Here is a 17,384-nt window from a genome sequence, read left to right as displayed (position 1 = left end):
TCCATAGAGGACGCAAAACAGTTAGGAGGTCGTCTATCTCTAGTAGAACGTTTCAATCCAAGCTCTACTGCATGACCAACATCATGTCTAACATCAGCATGTCTAACATTTGGGCCATGAGCATTAGGTGATGTTGCGCAGTGTCTAGCTGACCGTTGTCGGATTCCATCATTCCTCCCTCAGCCGTTGGTGTCTTAGGTGGATGGGTAGGTCCCCCTTGGTATGTCTAGTCTTGGGAGGTCGAGGTATTTCAGGATCACTATCTAAGCTGACTTCTGATTTGGAATCGAACTCTCCCTCTTCTAGTGAAGAGGGGCTCTCCCTTGGCAATCATAGCTCAAAAGGTGAGTCCGTTCGCAGCATTGGTGTATCATTTGGGCAAATCTAGGCCTGCCTGCTTGTAGTCAATTGCACCTATGTGCTCCAACCAAGTTCCATCGCATTCCTTGTGTCTCTGACTGCCTTCTCCACTCTAAGTGTGCTCCGCATGTGGTCTGAGGTCTAGTTGTATTTGTTCGATTATATGCCCCCTAGTGTTTTTGCTCCTGACTGACCTCTTCCATAACATGCTCGGAAGGTGGCTGATTTGCAGCTTTAGGCTGATCCACACTTCTTCTTGTCATTCTTTTAGATGTCCTTGCAATATCTTCATCTCTTTTTCATTTTTCTTCCACAAGTACATCCGTGTTTTGTACCTTTGCTAAATATGCATACATTGAATATGCATCTACCGATGATTCCCAACCAATTATGCCACGAATGTCTTGCCCTGCATGAGACATTTCACTATCAATGACCTTTCTCTTTTCAGTTGCATGTAAAGCATGTGTCCATATTTCAGCTTTTGGACCAACCATCACTTGGCCATGCATTCTATCCAACTGTAAACCAAAAGTAAAAGCATGTACTGCCGCATAAGCATTTCGGACAGCCAAGTCTTCCAAATATGAATATGCTTATGCAGGTACAACAGGTGATGCAAGCTTCAACTCAAATAGAAAGTGTTGTGATGAATGCTTTGCAAGCAGTTGAGCGTGAGGTGAAGTTATTCAATGGCAGTAATGTATCTGCATATGTACATACCTATGCTCAGAAGATGGAATTCTTTGGAGTGGCTCAATCTGCATGGAGCCGATATTTTGTATGTGTTACTGTTCATGAACTGAAAGCACGGATTACTGAATTATACTTGCAGGATATAGTCTAGGTAGCCTTCAAGAAGACACTCAGGGAAGAATTTTACATTGAGGACACCAGTTTGATTACGCGCAAGACTTTTCAAGAGTGGGTTTTACAACCCAATAAGGGTCTTGTGGCAACATAATTATTAAGAGAATTTGAAAGTCGATTTGAACAGTTGGATCTTGCAGAACAACAAGCTTTTGTAAGTCAGAAAATTAAATTGTTTCTACACGTAGCTGATCCTGAGCTTCAAGAGAAGTCTGATGATTTGCTGGAGGATCAGACTACAGAGACAGGTCTGAAAACAGAGTGAAGACATGTCAAGGAAGCTGTTACAGCACTTGTGAAGAAGCATAGAAAAAGAGAAAGATTGCATGTCTCTAGCTTGCCCACTGTTACGGGCAAAACAGTTGAAGTATCCAGTAAGCCACTCGCTTCTGTGGCTAACCCTATGGTTGTACCTGCTATTATTTGCTCTGTTAGGGAAGATGTCTTGGATGAATTGGTCAAAGGATGAATTAGTCAAAGAAATGCAGGATCTTCAATTGAAGGTTGCAAAATTGGACGAAAAAGGACGAGAAAAGGGGACGGGCAGCAGCCCCTAAACTTGGAAAAAGATGTATGTGGTGTGACAGTTTGTAGCATGAGAGAAAGGATTGTGTTGCCTATCAGGAGGCCTTGGTATGACAGCTTATCTTTTGGAAAGATGGCAAGATCCATGCACAAGAAACAGGATTACCTCTTGCTTTGAATTTTGGAAAGGGAGATATGCAGAAGTCTCCTTCTTCTTTTTATTCAATCTGTAGTTTTCAGCCTGTTTACAGCGATCGCAATGCGCACGATTTCGTCAATCTGTCTTTTTTATTACAAATCTCCTAACTGGCTGAAAAAGCAACTAGCTTTTTGCATGCCATCCTAATCTAAAAGCTTTTTTTAACTTTTTCGAATTTTTACAATAAATCATATAAAAAATAGACTAAAATTATCCAAAAATCTAGTATTTTTGGATAATCCATGCAACTCGCACTAGTACTAATGGCTCAAATCACATTGACTCTCTAGATCAATAAAGAAGTCGGATGATGATGCATTCCATACTTTTTCACACTGTATCCTCATAACATCACGTGAAGCGAGCTGAACGGGAGTAGGTAGCTCCTCCTGAAAGATAATCCTGCATACCTCAACCACTTTCTCAGGCTGCATATGCATTTTGTCCTCATGAAAGATGACATCATGGCTGCGGATCACTTTCCGCGCCTGCGGATCCCATAGACAATAACCCATCTCTCCTGCATCTCCATAGCCAATGAAAATGCATTTGACACTTTTAGAATCTAGCTTATTGCGTTTGTCCTTGGGCACGTGGCAAAATGCCTCACATCCAAAGACACACAAATGATCATAAGAGGGGGGCTTACCTGCCCATACCTCCTCTGCAACCTGAAAGTCAATGCCACTACTAGGCAACCTATTAATGAGATGCACTGCAGTAGTAATTGCCTCAACCCAAGAGTATTGCGGTAAGCCAATCTTGCTAAGCATGCTACAAACCCTTTCCTGAATGGTTATGTTCATGCGCTCAACCATACCATTCTGGGGTGGGGTGTAAGGGGCGGTAAACTGACACTTAATACCCCGCTCATCACAAAACTGCTCAAAAGCACGTGATACATACTCACCCCCATTATCTGACCTTAGGCATTTTAGTCGTTTCTCAAATTGGTTTTTTGCCAATGCAAGCCAACACTAAAAGGTGTCTACGACATTAGATTTTCTCTTTATAGAATAAGCCCAAACCTTACGTGAGTAATCATCTATGAAAGTAACAAAGTATTTTGCTCTACCAAGTGACTAACAAGACATGGGTCCACATACATCTAAGTATACAAGAGCCAAGGGCTCACCCATACGTTTCTTACCAAACTTTTTATGCATATTTCTAGTCTGCCTGCCATACAAACAATAATCACAAGAATCAAAATACGAAGAGTCAAAAGGCGGAATATACTGCCAAAGAATGGAGCATTTTCATTCCTTTAAGAGACATATACCCCAAACGAACATCCCTAAGGGATATATGAAAAATAGAACCCACAGACAAAACATGAACCAATGTAGCTTCAGATACAAGGGATAGAAGCTCCCAGACTTGGCACCTCTTGCAAGCACAAGCCTGCCACGAGTAATCTTCCATGCAAAGTCTCCAAAAGACACAAAATACCCTGCATCATCAAGTTGTCCAGCTAACATAAGGCTACGAGTCAACGCAAGTACATGGCGTACATCATGCAAAATAAAAGAACTGCCAGAAGGAAACTACAGCCTAACATCTCCAATGCCCACAATGTCAAGAGACATGTCATCACCAAGACGCACAAAACCAAACATGGTAAGATAGGTATGAAACCAATCTCTACAGGGTGTCACATAAAATGACGCACCCGAATCCAAGAGCCAACACTGCGCATACATAGAGTGTATCTCAAAAGTCTGTTAAGGCATTGCATGAAGAAGCTGCAAGTATATAATCGTCATCTGAATCAGTGGCCTGCGTGACATTAACCTCTTCTATCTTCACACTAGACTTTACAGGTACTATGCTGCGCTCAAAAGACTTTTCTTGCACTTTATCTTTTCCATTTTCATTGCGCTTATCATCATGCATTTTATGGCACTGCCGCCTAACATGTCCTGCTTTCCCACAATAATGACAGGTAAGATCAGACTTCCGTCCACGGGACTTACTGCGACCACATGACTTGGACCTGGACTTCTGAGAGTCCCTGCCCTTATGATCATTGTCATACCTACCATTTATGCCACCTCTAACGGTCAATGCATGTGAAGAGAGGAAAGCCTCATTGTTTCTCATGTTTCCTTAGTTAATAAAGCACTCTCAACATCTTTGATTTTCAACCCATCAAGCTTGTTCGTCCATATAGCAGTACGAAATACATCCCATGATTCAGGAAGGATGCCAAGCAAAAATAACGCGTGTAAGTTATCGTTGAACTCAATACCCTGTGACAACAGATTCTTCATGATAGCATGAAACTGATTGAAATGAGATGATAGAGATAACCCCTCCTTCATGCGAAGATCCATTAACTGCTTCAGTCAATACATCTGTGACACAGGACTCTGCTGCACATAAAGCTCCTGAATTTTCTTCGATAAGTCCCATCCACTCTAACTCTCATCTTCAACAACATTATGATGGACCTCTTCTAAGAGTGACAAAATAATGCTAGACTTGCATAGCTCATCAACTTACATCCAAACATCATCATCCATATCTTCAAGTTTGACACCCTTGAAACACAAGGGTTTAATATGCAATTTCTACACTAAAACCTGCCATATTTGAAACTTCCAATACCCATAGTTGGTACCATCCAACTTGGCAATGTTAAAGAGAGCTGTATCTTTCAAATGACCAACCATACTGTCCCAAATCAATGCAAAACAATAAGATTGCAGGTTGCTGTAATTAGCAGAAAATGCACTAAAACCACTGCTAAAACTAGCTGAAAGAGTGGATTTTACCAAGAGAAGCAGCTATCCACCAAATATGACCAAGATAACATCAAATAGAAAGCATTACCCTCGTAAAAGTGCTCAAAATCTGCAGATTTCAGCTTGTTGTAATGAATGACAACAATATGTAAAACTGTTCCAAAATGAAGCAATCAATGATACATATGTCACTCCAACCGCCAGGTAACAAGATACATCCAACAGTGAGTTTCCAGGGGCAAGAGGATACCAAGAACTATCAAACCAATAACCTGTCAGGCAAGAGACATCTCATAGGTCCAAAAATTATGCATGTAATGGGTCTTGAGGTAAGAGAAGAGACCGAGCACAAGCACAACTAATAGAGCAAGAAGCTCAATACATAACCATCCAAGATGCATATAAACTGACAAACCTGTGACAGAGATAGGTGTCTGTCCCAATAGTCGTATCAAATCAGCCCACTGTAGACAGACTGCAGACATAAAGCTTTCAAGAGAGCAAATGCATGTAACTATCCCACAAGCTCAAGCTCATCTGTAAATAAGACTCTGTGTACATCTGAATATACCAAGAGGCTCCCACTGGAAGTTAAGTCAGATGCAAAGAGAGCAAGCAACGCTCTAATACATCAAATACATAGCATCAAACATACCAAATCTCAATAGGGTACATCCAGAGCATAAATCCCAAGCTATCTCAGACCCATAAAGCATAAGCTTGAAAGCATTCAAAGAGCATGTAACTGACAACCAAATGTAATACCCAGTAGATCCAAAATACTCAAATACATCGAAAGATGAAGCTCCAAGCAACTGTCAAGCATGGGCAAACCAAGTGACATCCATATTTAACCAAAGCATAAATGCAAAAAGCCTAAATGTCAAGCAGTGACAATAGGCATAGACTGGTCCAAAGCATGCCAATTGAAGAACAACCAAGTCGGAGCTTAATACAAGCTCAAAAGCATTCCAAAACCAAAAAGAAGCATTTGACAACCTCCAAATACATCGGTATGATCATTCAAACCTCCAGTGAGTACCCCGTATCCATAAACCAATGCATACACCAAGTAAATGAGCTTCAGTCCACTGTATTACAGCAAGCAATTTATTGTTATATGAAGCTCAAACAGTGCTCCAATCTACTCCAAATCAGTCCCAAAGCATAGACATAGCATCCCAGAACATCGGAGCATCACCGAGCATCAATAGGCATCAAATGGGCAATACCAAGAAGCATTAAACAATAAATGTCAAGTGCTGCCCTGGTTTGACAGTCCTGGGACTGTGTATATAGCAAAGGGCTAAAGAGGAAGTACTCGAATCGATCATCGAAAGCCAAGATCCAATGCTGGGGAGTTCGAAGAATGTCGGGAAGGTTGCAAACAATGCCGGGAAGCCGAGGAAGGAGCTGAAAATGCCAGGAGGGGATCAGCCCAACCCCCCTAAAAATCCGCCGCATTTTGCGTTGGCTGCTCCTGGGGGCTAGGGAATCTCCTACAGCCCTCAAGGGCACTTGGCAATGACGAGGGAGCTTCGATACAGCCCGAGAAGAAGCCGTTGAAGGTCCGAAAGCTCGAGGAGGAGACAGGAGATCAAAACATACCTACAAATAAAGGTGCCATGGCTGCCATTGAAGCTTGAGTTAAAGCTCTTCAAATCCGGACTGAAGAGAATGCCGAGCAAGCTCCAATGCCTTCGCTTTGATACCAATTGAAAGGAAAGTAGAACCCAAGAGGAAGAAGCTTGGCAGTAAGAGCTATGGCGGATGGAGAGCAAGAGCCAAGAGAGAGAGACACGCACAAAAGTGGAAACTCCAACAACCACAATGTGTGGCTGGGCCTTCCTTTATTCAAACTGCCACTAAAAGAATAAAGAATAAGTGACTGTGACGGGCGCCCGCCACCTGCAGTGTGCAATGGCGGATACTGTTAGTGTACTAATACACAGGCGGCTAGGCGGAGACGTCTTTATCCCCAACAAGAAGGCCCTTCCATTGCCTTCTATGCTCCATCATATGCATCTCCTTGGTCTTCAACCACTCTAAGGATCTAAGAGGGGGTGTTAGTATTCTCTGTGTTCTGTTATCATCTCTTGGTTGTGAGCTCTGTTACAACCTCGCAAAGAGAGAATCTCTAACATGTCATTGCATGTGCATGCATTAGAATTCACCATTTATTGCTTGTTTCAATCTATTCACACTATATACAGCTTGATCTATGAGATGCATTTCAATTTTTCCACATAGCAACCTAGGCAATAGGATACACATTTTGTTAGAAGTATAGCTTGGAAACCCTATGTAAGCAAGGGGGCATGAGGAAAGGTGAGGTGTGAATGGACTGTAAGAACAAGGGAAACCCTAACCCTGGCCCATAGTGAAGCTACATAAACAACCTAAAGGTCACTCTCAAGTAGATGAGAGAGTGTACCTTAGTTGTACTTGAGCAATTTTCTACGCAATATCTTTTCCTTGTACTTGAGCTCTCTTCTCTCTCTTGTGCACACATTTTCATGCTCCCACTCTAATATTTCAGCATGGTATCAGAGCCACCTCTGATCCATTGAGCTTCCCCTATCCATATCTCAACCTACGTGCACATGAGAAGTTCATTTCTCAACCATATCTCTTAGCCTCCATAGCCAATCTGGACCTACAAACCTTGGAGGAGCTGGTGTGGCGAAAAGAGGGCATATCTTAGCTTGCTCTCTTCTGGAGACTTCTCCCTCTACTCAAGGTGCAACTACTCATCATATCTCTAGTTAACATCACGCACGCAAGAGCTCAGCATTACCATTCTTCCTAGTTCAAGCGCAATTTGGACATCAACAACTTCATACAGTTCCCACGCGTTGTAGCTTTGTTAGTCCCCCCAAGTAGGCTATCTAACCCTAAAAGGGTTTCCCAAAATTCCTCCTCTGCTGGCCATTGTGGCAAAACCCTAACTGTCACCCTATTTGGCAGCCATAGCCAAAAAGCTTGAAGCTTGGTTTTCTTTAGTTTTCTTCTTACTAAAGTCATGAACAATGATTCTAATCACTAAATGAGCAAGATCCAAGTCCATTGCAAATTTGGAAGCTCAAAACTTAGAGCTTCTTGCCCTAAAGGTGACTCTCAGGCCGATATTCAACCAAACTCCAACACAAACACTTCACTAAGCTTGGATACTAGTGTTTTTGAACATTGCTGATCAAACTATTGATCATTGCTTGCTGGTTAATCTCAACAATCTGAAGATTTTTAGGTCCTAAGCATATTCATCAAGTGCTTAACTATCATCATCTTACTTGGCTATTGCAAGGCTATATGTCAGATATAAACACATTAACCATTTTCATCTCTTCATCTCGTCTTATTTGGTTGATTACACATCCGTTATTTTCACACTACTATTTACTTAGTTTAAACATCATTCATTTGCTTCCGCATCTATTGTTCGCTTGGAAACCAGCGATGTCTCCAAAGCATCTGATTACTGTCTTTTTTTGTCTATGTTGTATCAACTTTCCATAAACATCCTTGTAGCCTATTTTATAAAGGCAAACCACTGATTCATTAAGGGGAGGAACCATTTACATGCTATGTAATCCAATGCCAATTTGGCATTGAGGAGGGGTGTTAGAAATATAGCAGCAAGGGAAACCCTAACCCTAGCCCACAATGAGGCTATATAAACAGCCTAAAGGTCACTCTCAAGTAGATGAGACAATGTACCTTAGTTGTACATCAGCAGCTTACTAAGCAAGATCTATTTCTTATACTTGAGCTCTCTTCTCCCTCTCATGCACACATTTTCATGCTCCCACTCTAATATTTCAACGCATTTACGGGCAGCCAGTTATCTGCCTTAGCTAGCTTCATTCTTACCAAGTCAGCTGATGCTTATGGCATGAGGTCACAGCCTGTTTTTTATTCCCTTGCCTATTCAAGGCAAACACTATCAGTCCTGCTTACGCAGCAGCATTTCACCTCAACTGTCACATCATCACCTCCATCATCTTCATCATCTGCCATCAGTCAGGCGTGCTCACTGACATAGTGCATGCATGTGCAAGGGCTGACTGTTTGCAGACTGTGTTTGCACTCAGATCAGATGATATTACTTTGGTTTTCTCGTGTTTCAGCTTCTCATACTCTCCTCTTCTCTCAATGTTCTTATGTTTTTGTTGCACACACTCAACATTTGCAGCCCAATTATGCTGTCATTTGAGCAATGAAGTCTAAACACACCAAATCAAAGGCCTTCTCTACATCAAGTTGCAGTAAGTTGATTGGTATGCTTAGCATACTCAATATGGCAAATAAATAACTGTCATGTTTTCAAAAGTCGGCCTTCTAGGAAGGCAACCTTGTTGAGCCCAATGCAATTGAGTATGTAGGACTCCCTTAGGCTGCTGGAAATCCTTTTGGTAACAAGTTTATATGCCTTTTACATAAGAGTGATAGGCTGCCGGTCAGCTGATATCCCAGCTAGCTGCTTTTTGAGAAACAGCTGTATGAGACCTTTGTAGAAAGATGACAACTCAATATTATCAAATATGAAGGACTTCCTTTAGTCTGTCAGCAATAATTTTAGCATAAAAGTGATAGGCTGCCAGTCAGCCAATATGAGAGCTGATTGCTCTTTTTAAGAAACAACTTCATAAGAGCTCCTTTCTGGAAAGGTAGTAGCTATTCTCTCTGTCATGCATCATTAACCACAAAGAATGAAGTGTGTTTAAAGCATACCAGAAAATTTGATAAAGTTCAACAGCAAGAACATCCCGACCATGCAACTTCCATTTACCAAGCTTTTCAATAACATGACCAAACTCCTCCTCGCAACGATTCCTCAAGTGAGATAGGGTCACAGGCATCCAAAATAAGATAAACACGACTCAAGTATTTGTCTAGCATTCAAAACCTCATTCATAAATGGACAAACCACATCAGCAAATTACAGCATACAAAGTGATCCCATTTCAGCCTGACATCGAGGTACCACAATTTCTCAACATATACACAAGCACATTCTTTTGTGAGCCTACACACATGTACGCTGAGTGAGGTGAAACAACAGAGCCACATGCTATCAGTGCGCAGATATCAATAGGTATACAAAAGTGACCTGTGGGCATCCATTTCTTGCGGATAGCATCCCTCTTTAGACGATTGCCAAACTCAGTATAGATGCCTATGACAGCTTTAAGCCTGTTGTTAGTATCACTTGAGTTCTTGGCAGTGAGCCAATTGCGAGTAAAACCCTCTTTTTTGGCAGCAGCCAACTCTAGTTCAGCTTCTTCCAATTTCCCCTGTAGATCCCTGCCCAATAAAAACAGTTCTTAGACCTCCAATGGTAGGTCACTGGAAGAGGAAACAATGGTATCAAATCTATCTTCTCCACATCCAAAAAATGAAATTTATTTTCATACCTGCAACCCAAAATTTGCAGCTTATCCTCCACAGTAACTGGTTTGTTTGCCTGTCATAACAAATATTCGAGGTGTTCAAACCAGCAGAATGGACTGGTAATAGCAATGGATGTGCAAATTAGTGTCTGAACAACCTGACACAGAGTGCACGTGAAGACTGTTTCCGAACAGTTTACAGAAATCCATCAATGCCTCCTACTATTAGAATATGCGACCATTGTGACACATGTTCCATGTTCAAACTCAGTAATAAGCCATCACAAAAAGCACATCCAATTAGCAAAACAAATGAGGCTTACCCCTCCCTTTGTTTGCTCTAGCATGTTGCGAAGGATCAAACGCCTCTCTGAATCCTGCCACAACCTGTATGTGCAGGCAACATTGGTAGAGTTCACTTTTGCAGAATATTTGAGCAAACAAGAGCATTACAGTAGAGGATCTGTACCTGCCAGCCACATACAGGGAGGCAAGGCACGAGACAAACAACAGGGTGAAGGTGGTGAATCCACCTCGACCCGCACCATTGTTAGCCCTTCCTCTCATGGCGGTCTGTGCAGGTTTCATGAGCTCAAAGTACAGACAGAAGGCACAATGGCAGACAACATCATCTGCGTTCAGCCTTTGCAATAACGAAGTGCCACCGTTGAATTGCCATTCTCACACGTCGAAGTCGGACTATGAAAGAGATATCTGTGTCTCTCTGTATTTCGGTATTTGGAAATTGCTATACTAAACAAACATCGTTTGAAAAAAAAGGCGCAAATGTTGACCGATATTTTTTTTCTTTTTTCTTTTTCCTCCTTCTGCCGGTCCAATATTTCTCTGTTCTGTGCAGCCTTCAGCTATGGCCGCCTTCTTCCTGATTGGAAATGTAAGCCACTGCGGCTCCAAAGAAGAGACAGTGCGTGCCGCTTTCAGCTACGGCCACCGGCTTCTCATGATCAAGAACGTGAACTATTGTTCCTGCGGAAGAAAACGGCAGCACCGATTTGCGATCCAATCGACCAGTTCCTCGTTTCCATTCACGGGGCAATGGCCACATCAAGGTCTACGGGGAAGCCGAGCTAGCTCCCGGATCCGTATGGCGCAGGCCTGATCTACAATGTGAAAAAGATTGGAGAGCGGTGGAGAAAGAGAGACATTATAAGAGGAAGAAGAAGGAGAGCGATGGAAGAGACGCGAAGAAACGACTGATCGCTATACGTAGATAGGCGGGTGGTCAGAGAGAGAGAGAGAGAGAGTGGGGGTGTGTGTTGTAATAAGAAGAGGACGATTGCAGGGGGAGATTTGGACGTGTAGAAAAGACTGCTTACTATGTAGGTAGGCTCCCTCCTCTCTGTTTGTAGTTTTAAATGGACACTCAAATTATATTTCCGTAAACGAAATCTAACTCCCGTAAGGGATGCCTTACCTATAAGCAACCTAGAGAGACTGGTCAGCTTAGGTAACTACCTTCGGAAAGGCTTTAAAACGCTTTAGCCTTTAGGGTCCCGGAATCTTAAGACGCAGCTCAAAGACACTATCTAGGTATGTCCTCCTCCTCAAATTTGGTAGGCTTCACACATGAGACATTGGCCATCCCAAAAAGGAAAGAGAGAAAGACGTTTGTTGATATGGCAAGCATCTCCGAGTCAAATTGGGGTCTCCTCGATTACTACAGGGAGATGTGTATAACTAGGGGGTCTACTCGATTACTACATGGAGATGTTGTGTATAACTAGGCCAAAGTGAAACTGCACCATGTCCTTTGACTCATTGGTCCATGTGCACGCCTTAATCTTTTCATTTTCATCTACAGAGTTTATGATCAGGTGCCACTTGCCCGAGCAATTCTATGAACTATATCCTCTTCAGTACCATTGCTCTTATGATTGCCCAAACTTTGCTTGAGACCTCATTGCATATTGCCTCTATCACCAAACAAAGCCTACTTGCAGCCAATGACACTACACAATCTTACCTCATTCATGGTGTTCTCAAACTTTTTCTAGAGTCTCCCTCACATGCCCACACTCCCAAAATACATATTGCACGCTCTCCTTTCTTCTATAAAAGTTGAATCTGCTAGTTGCTCCTTCGTAGACAACTTCCGTAGGAAGAAGTTTGCTTTTTGCTTGAAGGCATAGATTTCCAACCTCTCTTATTTTTCCTCCTCCAAGCATTAGTGAATCATTTTGGAACTACTCCATCTAATAGTTTGCAATTTGAGCATAAATTTTTTATCCACCTTCTGAAAGTGTTTCCTTCCCTTGGCTTTCAACAATTTAGTTCTAGTGTGTGACAAGCAACACCATAAGGGGTGACCTATAGGTTCCCCAGTTAAGGTAGACTACTCCTCTTTACTCTTTTATGTCACCTCCAATAGCCATTATAGCTCATTCGTCCTCTCTAATCATATTCAAGGCTATACAATCTAGAGTATGGCAATCCCATATACATGCACCCACTTGAAGCCCCTTATCAAGCATGCTTGTAGGCAAACTTGGATGATCTTTGATCGGAATAAACCACCCACAAAGACCACATCTTGAACCCATGTTGAGAGTAGTAGGGAAGGATCAGCCCTCTCATTTCCAAACTATATGGCCTCTTTTAGCAAAGATCTCTAACAAGCAATAATCGCATCAATACCACTAGAGCTATTAATCATCAATTTTAGCTTTGTTGTAAAAACCTTGTCCTCCCACGATAAACTATTACTCCTATTGAATTGCACCTAGTTTATAGAGATGAAAATTTGAAAATATTATCCTAGAGTTGGATCACATGCATTCTCCATAGTAGGGAGAATACAAGCATGTTGGACTTGTGTTGAAGACCCTCTAGAACCAATCCTCTTGCAATGCCTTGTTCCCATGCTATAGCATCCCATCCTAGAGGATCGTGTGTAGGATTTGAAAATTCTTTCCATACTACTCCAATGAGCCTTGGAAAAAGGCAATATTGCCCCATACAAATATTGTTTTGACTACCAACAACCTATTATAATCCAAGTTTGTCCCTTCCACCTTATCATCTTTCCTTTATTCTTTCTAGTAGTCACTCAATTTGCTAAGACATAGAGATCCCAAGTCAATTTGGGCAATCAAGGTATTGGAATATCGTGCCAACTTTAATGATTTTGAAAGCTAGCACCTCCACCCATGCAAGGATTAGATGAAAAGAGAGATAGACTACTTTTGTCTCTCCAACACTAACCATCAACCTAGACGTAATAAAGAAATCTTTGTGAACTTGGAACACCTCTTTAATACTATCCTTGGTTAGTACCATCCATTGCAGCTTTAGATGCATATGAGCTTGGCTACTTCCATCTAGCATAGCTTCAAGTGCATATGAGCTCTACCATGCTAGGGGTGTATTCTTAATCTACCATAGCTTCAAGTGCATATGAGCTCCGCCATGCTAAGGGTGTATTCTCAATATACCATATCTCCAAGTGTGTTTGGCATGTAGTCCTAAGTATTGTCATTGATCTAAGGTTCCAATCCACCATAACTTCATGTGCATATGAGCTCCACCATGCTAGGGGTGTATTCTCAATCCACCATAGTTCCAAGTGTATTTGGGCTACAATCCTAAGTCCTATCATTGATCTAGGGTGCATGCTACCATAGTGCCCATCTTGTAAGTACATACCTCAAGGTTTGATGCCCATATCTATTGTATTTTAGTCATGCATGTCGAACTTCCGAGAGAGAGAGAGAGAGAGAGAGAGAGAGAGAGAGAGAGAGAGAGAGAGAGAGAGAGAGAGAGAGAGAGAGAGAGAGAGAGAGAGAGAGAGAGAGAGAGAGAGAGAGAGAGGGAGGGAGGGAGGGAGGGAAAAATATACACATATAGAGATAGATAGAGAGAAACAAGAGACATATGAGGGAAGGTGTATTTTGCTAATATTGGTGAAAGCATTGGCTTTGTTTCACCTAGACTTAGGTACAACCATGCAATTCTAAAAATTCCTAAATTGGGGTGGCCCATGTACTTTTAGGGACTACAATATTAGACATTTCTTTTCCTTTTTTATTTTTCTAACAGTCTCCCACCTTTTCTCTACATTCTCTTTTGCTTCAACATTATTTGGTGCTATTATTTTATTGGTTTTGGCAACTTCAACTCATGATGCTTCCCCCCCTTCCTAATTGACTTCTCCTTTATCATTACAAGCATTAGGACATTCACAAAAAAATGGCCCCATTGGCCGCAACTATGACAAGAACCAACAAACTTACTCCATTAGATTTTGAATCATAGCTCCCCAACATAGGACACCTCCACACTCAAGGATTCAGGTTGTTGTTCACCAATGTTCCAAAGAAGACGCATATAGTTCCTAAAAGGGTTGGCTAGTGGTATAATATATAAGGGTTTCCCCAAGCCCTTAGCAATGTTAGGTAGCATATTCCACAAATATCTTGGAAGGTTGACGAGTTCAACCCACACTAGGAAGTCATGCTTGAGGCTATCTGTACAAATATCAATAGGTTTCCCAAGGCATAATGTATACAAGATCAAGACCCCATAAATATATCCCTGAGATTATACCTTCCTAGCTACATCTTTAGTGCTGAAGATTGCCTCAAAGAAACCTTTACCACCATAGTAGATCTAATCAACCACTTCACCAACATCATGAAGGATTGCATTAAACCATGTTGCCATCTCCATGGGCTCCAGAGGTTGACTAGTAAAGAAGACCAAGACTACCTTGCCCTTGAATTTGAGCACATTGGAGTAGACATTGTATACATCCAAAGTAAAAATTTTCAATGATCCATGCCCTCTTTCTTCTTGGTTTCTCTGTAGGCTCCCTATTAAATAGAGAGAAGCAAAGTTAGATGTGTCATCTTAAAATATGTAGAGAGGGGGAGAAAGCAATGTTGGCTATAAGGCTATACAAAGCCTTGCCTCTAAGGCTTGAAGGCTGTGTAAAACTTATCATTGAGAGAGAGAGAGAGAGAGAGAGAGAGAGAGAGAGAGAGAGAGAGAGAGAGAGAGAGAGAGAGAGAGAGAGAGAGAGAGAGAGAGAGAGAGAGAGAGAGAGAGAGAGAGAGAGAGAGAGAGGGAGGGAGGGAAAAATATACACATATAGAGATAGATAGAGAGAAACAAGAGACATATGAGGGAAGGTGTATTTTGCTAATATTGGTGAAAGCATTGGCTTTGTTTCACCTAGACTTAGGTACAACCATGCAATTCTAAAAATTCCTAAATTGGGGTGGCCCATGTACTTTTAGGGACTACAATATTAGACATTTCTTTTCCTTTTTTATTTTTCTAACAGTCTCCCACCTTTTCTCTACATTCTCTTTTGCTTCAACATTATTTGGTGCTATTATTTTATTAGTTTTGGCAACTTCAACTCATGATGCTTCCCCCCCTTCCTAATTGACTTCTCCTTTATCATTACAAGCATTAGGACATTCACAAAAAAATGGCCCCATTGGCCGCAACTATGACAAGAACCAACAAACTTACTCCATTAGATTTTGAATCATAGCTCCCCAACATAGGACACCTCCACACTCAAGGATTCAGGTTGTTGTTCACCAATGTTCCAAAGAAGACGCATATAGTTCCTAAAAGGGTTGGCTAGTGGTATAATATATAAGGGTTTCCCCAAGCCCTTAGCAATGTTAGGTAGCATATTCCACAAATATCTTGGAAGGTTGACGAGTTCAACCCACACTAGGAAGTCATGCTTGAGGCTATCTGTACAAATATCAATAGGTTTCCCAAGGCATAATGTATACAAGATCAAGACCCCATAAATATATCCCTGAGATTATACCTTCCTAGCTACATCTTTAGTGCTGAAGATTGCCTCAAAGAAACCTTTACCACCATAGTAGATCTAATCAACCACTTCACCAACATCATGAAGGATTGCATTAAACCATGTTGCCATCTCCATGGGCTCCAGAGGTTGACTAGTAAAGAAGACCAAGACTACCTTGCCCTTGAATTTGAGCACATTGGAGTAGACATTGTATACATCCAAAGTAAAAATTTTCAATGATCCATGCCCTCTTTCTTCTTGGTTTCTCTGTAGGCTCCCTATTAAATAGAGAGAAGCAAAGTTAGATGTGTCATCTTAAAATATGTAGAGAGGGGGAGAAAGCAATGTTGGCTATAAGGCTATACAAAGCCTTGCCTCTAAGGCTTGAAGGCTGTGTAAAACTTATCATTGAGAGAGAGAGAGAGAGAGAGAGAGAGAGAGAGAGAGAGAGAGAGAGAGAGAGAGAGAGAGAGAGAGAGAGAGAGAGAGAGAGAGAGAGAGAGAGAGAGAGAGAGAGGGAGGGAGGGAAAAATATACACATATAGAGATAGATAGAGAGAAACAAGAGACATATGAGGGAAGGTGTATTTTGCTAATATTGGTGAAAGCATTGGCTTTGTTTCACCTAGACTTAGGTACAACCATGCAATTCTAAAAATTCCTAAATTGGGGTGGCCCATGTACTTTTAGGGACTACAATATTAGACATTTCTTTTCCTTTTTTATTTTTCTAACAGTCTCCCACCTTTTCTCTACATTCTCTTTTGCTTCAACATTATTTGGTGCTATTATTTTATTAGTTTTGGCAACTTCAACTCATGATGCTTCCCCCCCTTCCTAATTGACTTCTCCTTTATCATTACAAGCATTAGGACATTCACAAAAAAATGGCCCCATTGGCCGCAACTATGACAAGAACCAACAAACTTACTCCATTAGATTTTGAATCATAGCTCCCCAACATAGGACACCTCCACACTCAAGGATTCAGGTTGTTGTTCACCAATGTTCCAAAGAAGACGCATATAGTTCCTAAAAGGGTTGGCTAGTGGTATAATATATAAGGGTTTCCCCAAGCCCTTAGCAATGTTAGGTAGCATATTCCACAAATATCTTGGAAGGTTGACGAGTTCAACCCACACTAGGAAGTCATGCTTGAGGCTATCTGTACAAATATCAATAGGTTTCCCAAGGCATAATGTATACAAGATCAAGACCCCATAAATATATCCCTGAGATTATACCTTCCTAGCTACATCTTTAGTGCTGAAGATTGCCTCAAAGAAACCTTTACCACCATAGTAGATCTAATCAACCACTTCACCAACATCATGAAGGATTGCATTAAACCATGTTGCCATCTCCATGGGCTCCAGAGGTTGACTAGTAAAGAAGACCAAGACTACCTTGCCCTTGAATTTGAGCACATTGGAGTAGACATTGTATACATCCAAAGTAAAAATTTTCAATGATCCATGCCCTCTTTCTTCTTGGTT

General features: G+C 41.5%; 1 protein-coding gene across 1 annotated transcript in view; it reads right to left on the bottom strand.

Moving 5' to 3' along the window:
• The window catches only part of LOC148021929 (hydroxyproline O-galactosyltransferase HPGT3-like), a 37,094-nt gene extending 25,715 nt beyond the window's left edge, over positions 1 to 11,379 (bottom strand). Inside the window, exons 1-4 of the mRNA XM_087697478.1 lie at positions 10,561 to 11,379; positions 10,415 to 10,478; positions 10,116 to 10,165; positions 9,812 to 10,005 (exon numbers count right to left, since the gene is read on the bottom strand). Of these exons, the coding sequence (XP_087553604.1) occupies positions 9,812 to 10,005; positions 10,116 to 10,165; positions 10,415 to 10,478; positions 10,561 to 10,679 (427 nt within the window). The 5' untranslated portion in view covers positions 10,680 to 11,379. The remainder of the gene's footprint in view (positions 1 to 9,811; positions 10,006 to 10,115; positions 10,166 to 10,414; positions 10,479 to 10,560) is intronic.
• Positions 11,380 to 17,384: the final 6,005 nt, after the last annotated feature.

Source organism: Lygodium microphyllum, chromosome 17, assembly GCF_053477565.2.
Source record: "Lygodium microphyllum isolate KBCC chromosome 17, Lygodium_microphyllum_v1.1.10, whole genome shotgun sequence".
NCBI lineage: Eukaryota > Viridiplantae > Streptophyta > Polypodiopsida > Schizaeales > Lygodiaceae > Lygodium > Lygodium microphyllum.
Note: the sequence above shows the minus strand (reverse complement) of the source record. Positions and strands in the feature narration are given on the sequence as shown.